General features: G+C 37.2%; 1 protein-coding gene across 1 annotated transcript; it reads left to right on the top strand.

Moving 5' to 3' along the window:
- The first annotated feature begins 6,595 nt into the window (after positions 1-6,595).
- Positions 6,596-15,652, top strand: LOC117215953 (uncharacterized protein K02A2.6-like). Its single transcript, XM_033462508.1, has 4 exons — positions 6,596-6,624; positions 12,799-12,949; positions 13,283-14,378; positions 14,709-15,652. The coding sequence occupies exons 1-4, from the start codon at positions 6,596-6,598 to the stop codon at positions 15,650-15,652; spliced, it is 2,220 nt and encodes a 739-aa protein (XP_033318399.1).
- Positions 15,653-16,027: the final 375 nt, after the last annotated feature.

Genomic DNA, 16,027 nt, shown 5'->3' on the forward strand with positions numbered 1-16,027 from the left:
GACGGCGATACAAATAAAGAAAACCAAATTGAAACGAAGGAATTAGGAGCAGTTAGTAAATCAACTGCTGAAAATGATACAAAATCAATAGACAACGTTGAACAAAATATATCATTAGAATCCATACAAAAAGCAAGAGATGATGCTTACAATAATGAACATTTGCTTATAGAAGAAGACCAAATGATGACAGCGAAAAATGCGTGTGACACTACAGAATTAAAAACTTCAGCAGATCTTATGTCGAGAAATTTAGATGCTAATACACAAGAGAAGTCTTTAGAGAATAAAGATGACAAGAATCCATCTCCATCTATGTTAGATAGTAGTAAACGGAGCAGTCGTTATAATGTTGCTACAAAGCCTGCTACTTCGCCAAAATTTGAAAAAATTGTTTATAATCAAACAAGACAGTCAGACACAAATAAAATTTTGCGAAGCGCTTTAAAGAGTCACAAGAATTACCTAATAAAAAATAAAAAGAATTCATTAGAAGGAGAAAAAGAAGTAGGGGAAAAGAAGAAAATGAACAGACAGAAATTATTTCAAAAAATATATCAGATGATAAATGTGATTTGCTTTAGAGAAAAAAAAAATTATCCACGAACTACATTAGGAATTTATCTATTTTAGTGAGGAGAAAGAGAAAGGATAGAGGAGTTGATCAATAGACTGTGGATTTTGAAGCGTTTATGAAAATATTACAATTTTAATAAAATATTCAATGTAAAGTCTTTGTTATAATATTCAGATAGATAGATGAAAAAAAAACACGCACACGTGAAAAGAGTTCAATCTTTTGGAATACAAATTGAAGAACTAACAATAAAATTAGGAGGAATAACATAAGTCACAAATATGAAGTTGACCTGCTGGAACAACAGAAAGAAGGCCAAACTTAATTCATGTGTTAGTAATTCAATGGAGGAACGTGATAAGCTGGAGCTAAAGATGCAAAAGAGATAAAATGTAGTTCTTGAACCACAAGGACAAATAATATGTCCTTCAATGTGAACTAGACGAACTAAAGGGTGAATATGAAAAAGTGGGTGATTTTGGATATAAATATGAAGAAGAAACTAATAAATTGAAACTGGATTTTGAAAAAGAAGAAAAATGATCCTTGTCAATGAAAATAAATTTGAAATATTGCGTAGGGTAGAAATTGAAGGTAAAGTAAAAGATATGAACGAACAAAATAATTTTCTTAGAAAAGAACTGGAAAACGTCCAAAAACTTTCCAAAGATGTTAATAATCGCTTACTCGAGGCGAACCAAGAATTAGAAGATTCACATAGAAAACACACTCTTATTTGAAAATTGAAAAAAAAGGAAAAAAAACATCAGGAAGAATTAGGTGATATAATAAAACTTCATGATGAAGAAAAATATAAACTGATACAGCATTGGTGTTCTGTAGAATGTCAAACTGCCATAAAGGGTTACATTGATGGAAAAGTGCAGTAAATATTTAAATAACAATCCATGACTTTTTAAGTAATTGTAACAATCTTGATGTTTTACTATGGAACAACTAGATGAAGTGCACAGTGACATTAATAAAGTAGAATCATCGATAAAAGTAGATGTATCTTTTTCATTAATATCAGAATCAACGACTGATATTATAAAGAATGTGCATGATATTCCAGAAAATAAAAAAAAAATAAGTCACCTGGAATGTACAGATAATACAATTCAAGATGGTTTAGTAGTAAATAAATGTGATGTAACAGATTTAAATAAAAACAAAAAAAATTTGTACAGTAAGGAAAGTAGTGAGAAAGAGAGCATAAAGAACGTTGCGATTAATGAAGTAGAACAAGAAATAATAAATAAGGGCCCACAAATTGATGATCAATGTAAAAAAAAAAAAAATGAGAAATTTCAAGAAGAGCAAGCAGAAAATACAACTGAGATTGGAGATCATTCAAGATATGCAGGTGACACATCTTTAGATAAAGAAAGTACGAATGATGTTGAAATATTTAATACAAATGAGGGTGAACAAAACATTGAGAAACACAACGTTTGTACAGTGTTAAATATAGATACAGTTAGTGTTATTAATGCTCAGTGTCAAGCATTAATTAAAACACTTCGTGAAACTTTTGATGATAAAGCCCAAACATTGCATGTCACGGATACAGACACAGATTTGTCTAAACTAGTTGATAGTAGTTCAGAAGTAATGGTACTAACTGTAGAAACTATTATATTAATGATATGAATGCAAGTACAGAAGAAAATATTATTTTAACTGTACATGAAAAGGATGCTGTTGTAAATTCCAATGAAGAAAAAAATGTTTCTGCCGAAGAAAAAGGAACGAAGAACGCTGAAATTGCAAATGAAGAATTTAATTTGATAGATTATGCACGAGAATGTGATGCAACAATTATAGAAGTAATGTCAACAGAAATTGTGGCTCAAGAAGTTTCTGAAAATTGTAGCCAGAAAGACAATTATGACGTATTAAATCATACAAAGACAAGAAACGATTCTATAACTCCTATTACCTCAGGAGTAGTGATCTAGAAACTGCAGATGACATTGATATTAAAGAAAAGAATAACAAGAAACAACAAATGGAAATGGCAAGATTGATCTTTTGATAGTTTACATAAAATTAATGTAGAAAAGAAAATTATTCATAATAAAATTGTCGTACTTATACATGTTGCTAATACAGAAGGAAGGAATAAATCTATAAGTGAAGCAGATAAAATGCGCATAACTAACAAAAGAAATGCAATTCAGGATATCTTTGATGATTGGGGTGTTGAAAATGCAGAAGATGATAGTCAGTCGGTATCCAAAGCTCCAGATACTGTGCAAATTGAATTGAAAAGTTTACTAAATGACACAAAAACACGAACTATAGAGGAAAGCACAGTTGTACTGGTCGAAGAAGAAATTACATGCATGGAAAAAGAACCAGTTGTAGATGCTGAAAAGGCTTTAGAAGTTGCTAAACAAAACAAAGAAATGCAAGTATCAAAGGAACAACTGGATAACAATTAAACTATAAAGAAACAACAAGATAGTATAAAAGACATTACTCAAAGACCACTAACTCATTCTATATCACAGGCTGTTAGAAAGTCTACAAAAGATTCAACACGTGATACTGCGGCATTTCGTCAAACTTAGCAAATTATCCCTATTAATCGTAGTCGAAATTTAACCAGCCAACAACCTTCACAGGTTGAAATAGAAAAGCATATACCACGACGAAGAAGAACAAGTACAAGTCGAGCCAGTCAGAGTCCAATTCCATCGCTCCATACTGAGGAAACACTAAGATTTTGGAGGACCAAAATCAATCTAAAGAGGGGGGTATGTGACATCAATCACATCTCAACCTACATCAGTGATAACACATCGACGGTCGACTTTCGAACACTTTTGGACACATCACCACCTTATCATCATAGCATACACCAAGACTGTGACGCACCTTAGTCCACATCAGAGATAGGATATGGACCCCCGACCTTTGGACACTTTTGGATACATCACCACCTTATCATCATAGCATACACCAAGGCTGTGATGCACCAAAGTCCACATCAGAGATAGGATATGGACACCCGACCTTCAGACACTTTCTACATCATAACCTACACCTATCCCCTCAACATCCTAAAACCAAAACGTATATAAACCGAAACTTCACCCAGCTCGGGCAGTTCTTGTTCCTCTTCTAGTTGCTGTACTCATACAACCCCTATTCTCCGGTTTGGTGTTATTTTGTAAGTGTTAACATTTATAATAAAGTTTTATAAAGGAAAATAAGTAGTTGGGTTACGACTCAGCCTTCTTACTACCACCCAATTACCAACTTTACGTGACAAAATCTTCGCGATTTGCAAGCTATTTTGCTTGTTTCGATGCTTAAACGGTAGTGCATTGCGTTTGCAGTGTGAAATGGAGTTCAAAGAGCGCTTAAACGTCGAAATATCTCCAACGGGAAGGAAATGACGGCTAGATTTCATCGAAATCGACGAAATCTTCGCGATTTGTGAGCTATTTTGCTTGTTTCGACGCTTAAACGGTAGTACATTGCATTTGCAGTGTAAAATGGAGTGCAACGAGCGGTTAAACGTCGAAATATCTCCAACGGGAAGGAAATGACGGCTAGATTTCATCGAAATCGACGAAATCTTCGCGATTTGCGAGCTATTTTGCTTGTTTCGAAGCTTAAACGGTAGTGCGTTACATTTCCAGTTGTCACGTGCCGCGCTCCGCACGCGCCGTAACAAGAACAAGAAAACCATTCTATACAAAACACGCGAATAAGGATTTGAATGCACAAACGAACACACGGCACTACGAAACGAAAGGAAGGATTAACAAAACGAGGGCGATTAACGGATCCAACCAATAAACAAAATACATATACACACAATTCTAAATAAACCAGGAAATAAGAATAACTACAAAAGGGGAAAATAATTGAAACGCCAGGAATATATATATATACAATATGAAATATATTTATATATATATATATATATATATATATATATATATATATATATAAATATATTTCAATCAATCAATTTGGAGAGTTACATATAAGTATAAACATATATGCCGAACATGTAATAACCTAGTAAATATTAGAGACAGTGCTTCCAATACTATGCAATAAATACAATATTATCAATTTATGAAATATAAGTATACATGAAGTCAAAAACTAATAGTTTAACGAATACATAAAACATACAATATTGTATTATTAAAGAAATGAAGGTTACATTGTCAGAAATATATATATATGTGTGCGAATTCTATCAAACCGATAATCTAAGATACATACTTAAAACTAGCCTACATTCCGGTAAAGAATTATAAAATAAGAACTATATTACGGAACATGCATGTCTATATATAAATATATAAATTATATTCTAAACTAAACTACTATTAATGTATGCGCATTCGACATTATTGATTCAAATCGATAATCTAAGATACATACTTAAAACTAGCCTACATTCCGGTAAAGGATAAATAAATAATTGACATTTCATTTCGTATGAATACTACACTGCCAAGAGAAATATGCATATGAATACGTGTATATATATATATATATATATATATATATTTATATTATCGAATACTCTATAAAATAAACTACTCAAAACAATAAATAACGCAATCGAAGAATTACAAAACATTAGCCATATTAAAATGACACACAACATAAGTATATATATATATATACGTATATTCACACGAACAATACTTTTGTCACTTTAAAGCAATATTAATAAATAAATGTTCTAATTGCGGTAGAATAAGGAAAAACGAGCGGCAGACGGAAAATTACTTCGATATTAAACAAAATTAAAGACCCGTCACTATAACTTTGCTGATGACATTTATGAGCAGCCATGTTAGATTTACACGCGTCACGGCGACAGGAATATTAAGGATTAATGGAAGTCAGGCGCGAGAAATAAATCATGAAAACACATTGTTAACACTTTTCTTTAATAAAATCTGTGCGCAACTACAAATGTAAAAAATATATATATATATAAAAGATATATATATATATATATATATATATATATATATAATCAATTAAAAAGTGGGAAATATAAAATTAAAAATACATATATTTAACAAACATAAAATAGATATCACATTTAAAAAAAAATATATATATATATATCATACATAAAAACAAAAGACATTTAGAAGAAAAAAAATAATAATAATAAGGAACCTCTGATGGAAATGCCTCCGCAAACATTGTTCGAACGTCAATCTCCGAAACCTATTGAAACAACAAGAAAGGGAAAAACATCAAAATCGCAAAAACAATCACAAGCGTACCCCCAGCGGACCACCACCCCGTGGGGGATGGCATTATAAATAAGCAAAGCAACGTAGAGCAGGGCTCATTATTATTATTCCGGTGAACATTCTTATTACGTCCATTGCTCATTATTATTCCGGTGAACATTCTTATTACGTCCATTGCTCATTATTATTCTGGTGAACATTCTTATTACGTTCATTGCTCATTATTATTCCGGTGAACATTCTTATTACGTTCATTATTCTTCGTTCATTATTCTTTGCTCATTATTATTCTGGTGAACATTCTTATTACATTATTCTTCGTTCATTATTCTTTGCTCATTATTATTCTGGTAAACATTCTTATTACGCTCATTATTCTTCGCTCATTATTATAGTGATCATTGTTATTACCGTTCATTATTCTTTGTTCATTATTATTGCGATCTTCTTTATTACGGTTCATAATTATTTTGTTCACTCTTTGAGTTCATTGTTACTACGTTCGTTATTGCGCTCATCTTTAGAAATTTTGTATAGTATTTTGCGCTTCGGGGTCTTTAGTTTTTCGGTCAAGAAAAAAGAGCCGCGACTAAGTAAAAAGAAAATTTTATCTTTGAACGCGCATTGTAATTGCGGTATTAATCCAGTTAGTAAATTGTTCTGTCTGTATCGAAATAGATAAATAAAGTAAAAGTTGATAGTAAACTATATTCGAGTTCAAGTAATAAACCCAGAAAAAGCTTCGACGACCACTGGAGCAGCTGAGGTAATGGCGCCAGACAGCGCCTACTCCTCAAGGTAAGAAAATTAATTTTGAGAATTTCCTTTTTCTCTGATAATTTCGTTGCCCTCGAGAATCGAATTAGAACTTCCTATCATCGGTCTCGTTTTATTTTCGTGAACAGTTTTGAACATAGAATCATTGTTTAAACTTTAAACAAAGGAGTTGTCCGCTGTGTTGGCTTGTGCGAACGGTGTTTTCAGCTACTGAAACACCCACTGATTTTCGCATTCCTCCTCCCATTGTTGGCAAAATATTGCCCGTCTTTGGGCAAGGCTAGCGAAATCACACAAATCCCGCACAGAAAGGACTATTAAATACATCGTCAGGGTCAATCGAAAATTAAGAGCAATGCTGGCATTGCTAATAATCGATATTCTTGCCATCGTGCATGCGATTGTAAGAGAGAAATAGCAGAACAATTTCCCTTCGGAAATTTAACCAAAGGATCGTTCGCTGTGTTGGCTTGTGCAAACGGTGTTTTCGATTATCAAAAAAACACTCGTCGATCCTCGCATTCCTCCTCCCACTGTTGGTAAAATACTACCCGTCTATGGGCAAGGCTTGCGAAATCACACGAGTCCCACACAGAGAGGATCGTTAGAATCATCCTCGATTATTAAACTCAAAAGGCAAGAAAATCGTGGTAAGAGAATCCATCGTAGTAAATGAATTGAGTTTCGGTTCTAACGGCAAACTATTACAGCGAAATTAAAAGAGAAGAAGCAGTCAAACGTAAAAATAAATTTATATAAAATAACGAAAAATCTCACATTCCTATCCAATCCAGCAACGCTAAAATATATATATATCCGCCTTGTTTCTTCGACCAATCGCGGGGAGACGTAATCGCGAGGAAAGACGTCAACGGGGGTCGTAGATCCCCGTTACGATTATAACAATCGACACCACGAATTGATCGATCCCCTGATTTCCGTTGAGATAATAGGGGTGATTGAGGCTGTATAACACTGTGATTCACAGAATTATAAATTATATATTTCCAACACTTAGATTACACTGATGTAGAGAAATAAATAGTTGACAACTTGTCGCACGAAGATAAGATGCATATGTACGTTAGAGCAGGGCTCTTATAATTAGATTTAGTGTATTAGTGGAGTGTAGTAGCATTATAAGATATTTAGGAGAGGAAGTGTATGCTCGACAATACCGAGACCGACTCTCGCGTTATGCTTAGACTGCCCCGCTGGGCATTAGCGTATACTTAGTAGTTGACTTTTCCAACGATGTAGAAGAAGTGAAGTTGAGTGACGATGCTGTGTCGGAGGAAAGCTAAGGATGGGTGTGTCTAGCGCACGGGACCATCGGATTTGTTGGTGCCGATGTTAGTTAAGAGAGTGAGGGAAACAGGCGTCGCTGTTAATTGGTTAAACGAAGGGTCTTAACCGCCCTCGAGAGAAAGTGGTTAGTGGGAGGAAAGTTGCAGCGTACGTGAGAAAAACTAACTTTCCCTTGTCCCGCCGTGGTAGACAATAGTCTTTAGAAATTCTTCGGACACAGATGTTTGTTTGTTTTGAAGGACCTTAGCAGGAAAGTGACTCGAGTTTATGACGGGTGCTTAAGGCTATTGAGGGTACGCCGTACGGAAAAGCGGACATCTGGTGTCCGTCTGGCCCGCGGTATGTGACCTGGGCCAGGCAGAGAGGCCCGGCGTAACACGGCTAATAAAATATATATAAAGGTAATAATCTAAGCAATTCTACATTCAAATAAAAATCCGTTCAACGAGGACAAATATTTATTGTTTCCAGCTTTAATCCTCTCCCGTGCCAGTATCCCTGCACATAGCAGGTTAGCCGAAAAGTGAAATTCGTTTGCCAGTTGCATTAAGCGTCAGTTAACGCTACCAATTAAACAAAAAATAATAAAATTAAGATATTTTGAAATAGTCCTTAGACTATTTCTGGTGGCAGCAACTACCGTATTAATTAGAAATCTAAATCAGTATTACATACACAATAATACCATTTCAATTTATTTCCCTTCAGATTAAATTCAAACTCAACAAAAAAAAATTTTTTTCAGTAAAATTTAAATTTAAAATTTGATCGATGTCAATAAACTAATAGGTAACATTAGTGTTAGTAAATATTTTTGGTGGCAGCGGTGGGACAGAACAATTTACTAACTGGATTAATACCGCAATTACAATGCGTGTTCAAAGATAAAATTTTCTTTTTACTTAGTCGCGGCTCTCTTTTCTTGACCGAAAAACTAAAGACACCGAAGCGCAAAATACTATACAAAATTTCTAAAGATGAGCGCAATAACGAACGTAGTAACAATGAACTCAAAGAGTGAACAAAATAATTATGAACCGTAATAACGAAGATCGCAATAATAATGAACAAAGAATAATGAACGGTAATAACAATGATCACTATAATAATGAGCGAAGAATAATGAGTGTAATAAGAATGTTTACCAGAATAATAATGAGCAAAAAATAATGAACGAAGAATAATGTAATAAGAATGTTCACCAGAATAATAATGAGCAAAGAATAATGAACGAAGAATAATGAACGTAATAAGAATGTTCACCGGAATAATAATGAGCAATGAACGTAATAAGAATGTTCACCAGAATAATAATGAGCAATGGACGTAATAAGAATGTTCACCGGAATAATAATGAGCAATGGACGTAATAAGAATGTTCACCGGAATAACAATAATGAGCCCTGCTCTACGTTGCTTTGCTTATTTATAATGCCATCCCCCACGGGGTGGTGGTCCGCTGGGGGTACGCTTATGATTGTTTTTGCGATTTTGATGTTTTTCCCCTTCTTGTTGTTTCAATAGGTTTCGGAGATCGACGTTCGAACAATGTTTGCGGAGGCATTTCTATCAGAGGTTCCTTATTATTATTATTTTTTTTCTTCTAAATGTCTTTTGTTTTTATGTATGATATATATATATATTTATATATTTTTTAAATGTGATATCTATTTTATGGTTGTTAAATATATGTATTTTAATTTTATATTTCCCCCTTTTTAATTGATTATATATATATTATATATATATATTATATATATATATATTATATATATATTATATATATATATATTTTACATTTGTAGTTGCGCACAGATTTTATTAAAGAAAAGTGTTAACAATGTGTTTTCATGATTTATTTCTCGCGCCTGACTTCCATTAATCCTTAATATTCCTGTCGCCGTGACGCGTGTAAATCTAACATGGCTGCTCATAAATGTCATCAGCAAAGTTATAGTGACGGGTCTTTAATTTTGTTTAATATCGAAGTAATTTTCCGTCTGCCGCTCGTTTTTCCTTATTCTACCTATATATATATATATATATATATATATATATATATATATTCCTGGCGTTTCAATTATTTTCCCCTTTTGTAGTTATTCTTATTTCCTGGTTTATTTAGAATTGTGTGTATATGTATTTTGTTTATTGGTTGGATCCGTTAATCGCCCTCGTTTTGTTAATCCTTCCTTTCGTTTCGTAGTGCCGTGTGTTCCTTTGTGCATTCAAATCCTTATTCGCGTGTTTTGTATAGAATGGTTTTCTTGTTCTTGTTACGGCGCGTGCGGAGCGCGGGACGTGACATCCCCGCCCTTGGAGTTCAAATTTCCAAAGGAAATTTGACTGATGGTATCTCTGAGTTCGCTCAAGGCGGACGTAGATGTCGTTGGTAGTTGAGTGACTACCGGTGTTATCGATATCCCTTGAGGTTGTGCTGTTTGATCATCGATATTTCGTCTTCTTTTGAGGTATAGTAGCGGGTGGGTGACTGAGCCGCATATTGCTCCTAATAGGGCGATTCCGCATTCGTAAGTTTCACGTAACTGGTATCCGTGTGCGGCTATATATATTATAGTCTTGATTAGTTTAAATATTGCGAGTATTCCAAATATTGCTGCACTGACAGTTCCAAATTCCATAAAACCAGTCCATAAGCTTGATACGGTATTTTTCGCTATTGTCGTTAATGTGTTTTGTCCATCATTCCCAGGATGTTTACTGTTCCAGGGACGATTGTTTTTCCTGTTGCTCCTCTGGCCAATGCGTTCAAGACTGCAGATTTTCTGCCGGGAACATGACGTGGTCCCGTAGTGCATCGAGCTCTTTTGGGTATACATTCCGCTCGTGGCCAACGACGATGGTGCTGAATATCGCCACGTTTGGCGCACGTCCGGGCGGAGTTCCTGTGGTGCGATTCCTTTGCCAAACGGGTAGTTCCGAGTAGCATTTTGTTGTATGTCGTACCTTTACTTGTACCGGAATGCATTTGACTATATGGACCGCTTCTCCTGCGATCAAAGCCATGTGTCCTGGGTTTTGGTTATGGTGTATGCAAATTCGTCGGGCGGTAAGTTTGCCAAGCTTAAAGCGTTCTCTATTAGTTTCTTCTGTGTGGTGTATCTTTGTGTCAGTGTATCATGGTATAATGTTTTCATTTCTCGAGTTTATCAGAAATAGGAATAACCTTTTATAGAAAAAGAAAATTTTATATTTATATATATTTGTTAAGGAAATTCGAGGATATGGGAATACAAATTATTGCCTACATTTCCCACACAACAGTTATACATCTATATTACTCTCTGAAGAACGACTTGCACGCACGCTGGTCGCCAACCGACTATCCTAGATTCTTCTAACATCTGGCAACAGTCTTTTGTCTCCACTAAGACCTTGACGCCCTCTGGCCCTTACACACACACTCTCATGTACAGTGTAAATGTATCACTTCCCTAACAATGTTATATTTTTTTTCTTTCCCTTTTTCTTCTTCCCCTTTTTCTTTTTTTTTTGTTTTTTTTATTGTTAAAACCTTTGTTTTATTTTAGGTTTTACGTACTTGTTATCAGTGAAAATAAATATTATGAATACTACTTGGATTGCAATTATATACATATATGCGTACGTATTGGTAAGTAATATAAATGAGATTTGTTTTATTGTTATAAATATATAAGTATATATCATCAATAGGAATAAATATCACAAATGTACCTCGTTTTCGAGTATATATACATATATGCGCGTGCAATGGTGTAGGGCTGGACAATCGTATCCTAAGGGATCGACGGGCGGTGAAGAGCTAACCGGTCAACGAGATTTAGGAACTGTACAGAGAGCTGAGCGTGATTGTAACGAAGATGAAAATTTTGAGAAAATGAATACGAAGGAGTTGAAGGAGCGCCTCGCTAGTTTGGGTTTAAAAACGACGGGAAGAAAAGTAGAATTACGCGCACGGCTACAAGCGGCCACGGATGGTAATGACATATCGTCGGAAGAAGAAAGCGACGACGAAAGTGAGTATGAAGATGACAAAAAAAACGCAAGAGGATACAAGAGAGGTACGCGAAGGGTGTATTCAGGTGATGAATATTGTCGAAGGGCATGTGTTGGTTCGACACTGAGTTTTAGAGACGTCGAAGATGCATTAGAGTCGTTTAGTGGCAACAAAAGTGAAAATGTCGAACGATGGTTCGAGTCGTTCGAGGAAGTCGCTGATACGTGCATGTGGTCGGATGGGCAGAAGGCAGTCTACGCGAGGAAGCTGCTGAAGGGATCAGCGAAAATATTTGCGAGCTTCGAGTGTCATGCCAGGACTTGGCATGAGTTGAAGAGGGGGCTAGTGAAAGAATTTTCGAGGAAAGTCAACAGTAGGCAAGTACATCAGAAACTTGAAGAAACAAAAAAGGAGAGTGATGAAGCATGTTTGGCTTACATGTACCGCATGCTCGAAATAGCCAACCATGTGGACATAGAGGAGGAAGCAAAGGTGGAATACATCGTGGATGGAATAATAGACGACGAGAACAATAAGGCTATATTGTACGGCGCTACATCAATCAAAGAGTTGAGGAAGAGGTTAGTGATGTACGAAGAGCAGAAGAGTCGCAGAATAAAGTCGATTGTGAAGCCGGCTAAAACCCAGAAGAACGGGAAGCCCAGTCAATCTGTAGATGCAATGAAGAAAAGAAGATGCTTCATTTGCGGTAGTGAGGATCATCTAAGTGTTAAGTGTCCGGAGAGGGGAGAAGGTGTTAGGTGTTCCGAGTGCAGCGGATTTGGACATATTGCAGCGAGGTGTACGGCACGACCGAAAGAGACTTGCGTAGTGTCAAGATCCGAAAAGGGGAAGTATGTGAAGGAAGTGGCGATAGATGATTGTAGGTTTGTGGCACTAGTGGATACGGGTAGTGATCTCACGTTCATTCGATCAGACGAGTATGCGAGGTTAGGGTCACCACCGCTAGGTAAATGCACGCTTAAGTTCGACGGTGTTGGTTCCGCTGGCAATGAGACCTGGGGTGAATTCACCAAGGTAATGACGGTTGATGGGTGTAAACTGCCAATCACTTTGCACGTTGTTTCAAACAAAATATTGACGAAGCACGGCCTGTTGTTAGGCACTGATTTTCTGGAGCAGGTAGAGTTACGGGTTAAACGAGGCGAAGTGACTTTCTTGCGGCTTGACGAACAGACTAACAAAGACGTGCCGGATGTGTTTAGAGTTAACGTGGTAGAACAGACCGACGAAACAGACCTAACACACGTACGGGAACCGCATTATCGTGAAGCGATTCGCGATATCGTTAGGGGGTATAGGCCGGAGAAAAAGCGGGACGTTGGGATAACGGCAAAAATCGTTTTAAAGAGTGACAAACCTGTGGTTCGAAGGCCGCGAAGATTGGCGCCTTCGGAGAAAAAAGAGGTGGACGAGTTGATGGAATTATGGACAAATGAAGGCACAATAAAACCGTCAAACTCAGAATATGCAAGTCCCATAGTTGTAGTTAGAAAGAAAGATGGTTCTATCAGAGTCTGTGTTGATTTTCGCGAGCTTAATGAACTTATTGAGTGTCCACATTTCCCATTGCCTTTAATTGATGATATTTTAGATGCATTGCAAGGTACTCAGTTTTTCACAACGTTGGATTTAAAGAATGGTTTTTTTCACGTGTGTTTAGACAAAGACAGCCGAAAATATACATCTTTCGTTACGCCATCGGGGCAATATGAATTTTTGAAGTTGCCGTTTGGTTTAAAGATTTCACCCATTGTGTTTCAGAAGTATATTTCGATGATCTTTAAGGAACTAGTAGGTAAAGGTATTGTTATCGTGTATATGGATGACATTATTATTCTTGCAAAGAATTTAGAGGAGGCGTGGGAACGTTTGCAAATGGTCATAGAGTTAGCTGAGCAGTATGGGCTAATTATAAACTGGGGAAAATGTCGTTTTCTGCAGCAGGAAATTGAATATTTGGGGTATATAGTCTCAAAAAATACCATAAGGCCGTCTACACATAAAACTAGGGCAGTAGCAAACTTTCCCAAGCCAACATCTGTTAAAAAGGTTCAGAGTTTTTTGGGACTTACGGGGTACTTTCGAAAATTTATTAGGGGATACGCGAAGATTGCTAAGCCTTTGACGGATTTGTTGAAAAAGGAGGTAAAATTTCAGTTCGGCGATCGAGAAGTAGAGGCCTTTGAAATCTTGAAAACAGCGCTTGTCAACGAACCAGTGTTAAAGTTGTATAGAATGGGCGCGGAGACTGAGTTGCATACAGACGCGTCCGCAGAGGGTTACGGAGCAATTTTAATGCAACTAGATCTGGACGATGGAAAATTCCATCCGGTCTACTTTGCCAGCGGAAAAACAACTCCCGCCGAGGCAAAGTACACCAGTTACGAACTGGAAGTACTAGCAATTGTAAAAGCGTTGAACAAGTTTAGAATATATCTGTTAGGTATGCCGTTTACTATCGTCACGGATTGCCAAGCGTTTGCTATGACAATGAAAAAGAAAGATTTGTGTGTGCGTGTAGCCAGATGGGCCTTGTTACTAGACGAGTTTAAGTATCAGGTGTGTCATAGGCCAGGTAAAAGCATGCAGCATGTGGATGCTCTGAGTAGAAACCCCCTGCCGAGCACTATGTATGTAACGGAAAGTGAAGACGGGCTGATTGCACGGTTGAGAAGTGCACAGAACAAGGACGTTGAAGTCCGTAGGATTTTAGACGCCGCAACGTGCAATCAGGTCGATGGGTATGTAATAAGGAACAATATTTTGTATAAAGAGTGTAGGGATGATGTGTTAATAGTAGTACCGAAGGCTATGCAGGTTCAGGTAGTCAGGCAGGCGCACGAGCGTGGGCATTTTGGGGTCACCAAAACAGAAGCTATAGTCAAGAAGGACTTTTGGTTTAAGGGGCTACGTGAAAAGGTCGAGCATGTGGTATCTAACTGTCTCGATTGTATCCTAGCCGAACGAAAATTGGGCAAGCAAGAGGGATATCTAAATCCGTTAGACAAAGGTGACACACCGTTAGACACTTACCATATTGACCATGCGGGCCCTATGACAGCTACAAAGAAAAGATACGCACACATCTTTGTAGTAGTGGATGCGTTCACGAAGTTTACGTGGCTTTATCCTACTAGATCTACTGATACCGCGGATGTTATCGATCGACTGAAGAAGCAAGCGGCTGTTTTTGGGAACCCACGACGAATTATCTCTGATCGGGGAACAGCGTTCACATCCAACGCGTTCCAAGAGTATTGCGAAGAAGAAAATATGAAGCATTTATTAGTCACGACGGGGGCGCCGAGGGGGAACGGGCAGGTAGAGAGGGTAAACAGGACACTCATACCTTTACTAACTAAACTGACTGCCCCTAAACCCGATGATTGGTATAAACATGTCGACCAAGTACAGAAATACCTGAATTTTACATTAAACAGGAGCACGGGAAAAACTCCTTTCCTGCTACTTGCCGGGGTCGAGATGCAAACTAAAGAAGACCCACAGATCCGAAAATTGGTTCAAGAAGAATGGGTGGTGGAAAATTGCTGCTACTCAAGAGGAAAATCGGAGGCACTACAACAAAAGAAGAAAAGGTGCGAAACAGTACCTAAGTGGAGAGTTGGTGGCCATAAAGAGAACGCAGTTTGGCCCAGGATTAAAACTGGGAGGAAGATTTTTGGGTCCGTACCGGATAGTGCGAGCAATGCGGAATGATCGCTACATTGTGGAGAAGGTAGGAGAGCATGAGGGGCCAAAACGGTCATCAACTACTGCTGATTTTATGAAACCTTGGGTCATAAACGCCGAAAGTGACGCATCTGATGACACCGAGATAGAAGGCAACATCTGAGGGCAGATGTTATTGCAGAATGGCAGAGTGTAGTATCGTGAGTGAGAGGCCTGGGAGTTGGCGGGTGAACCGCGTGGAATGTCGCGAGAGCCGAGGCGATTGTTTTTGATCGCGTAGTTTTGGAAAGAGGAGACCTACGTGATCTTGGCCACGAGCGGTTGCCAAGGGACGGGAGAAAAGGAATCAACAAACGGAGTTTGCGAGTGGCGTTGCCGAGAGAGTGTTGATTGCATTTTGTG

This window comes from Bombus bifarius, unplaced genomic scaffold (genome assembly GCF_011952205.1).
Source record: "Bombus bifarius isolate JDL3187 unplaced genomic scaffold, Bbif_JDL3187 scf7180000009934_frag, whole genome shotgun sequence".
Lineage (NCBI taxonomy): Eukaryota > Metazoa > Arthropoda > Insecta > Hymenoptera > Apidae > Bombus > Bombus bifarius.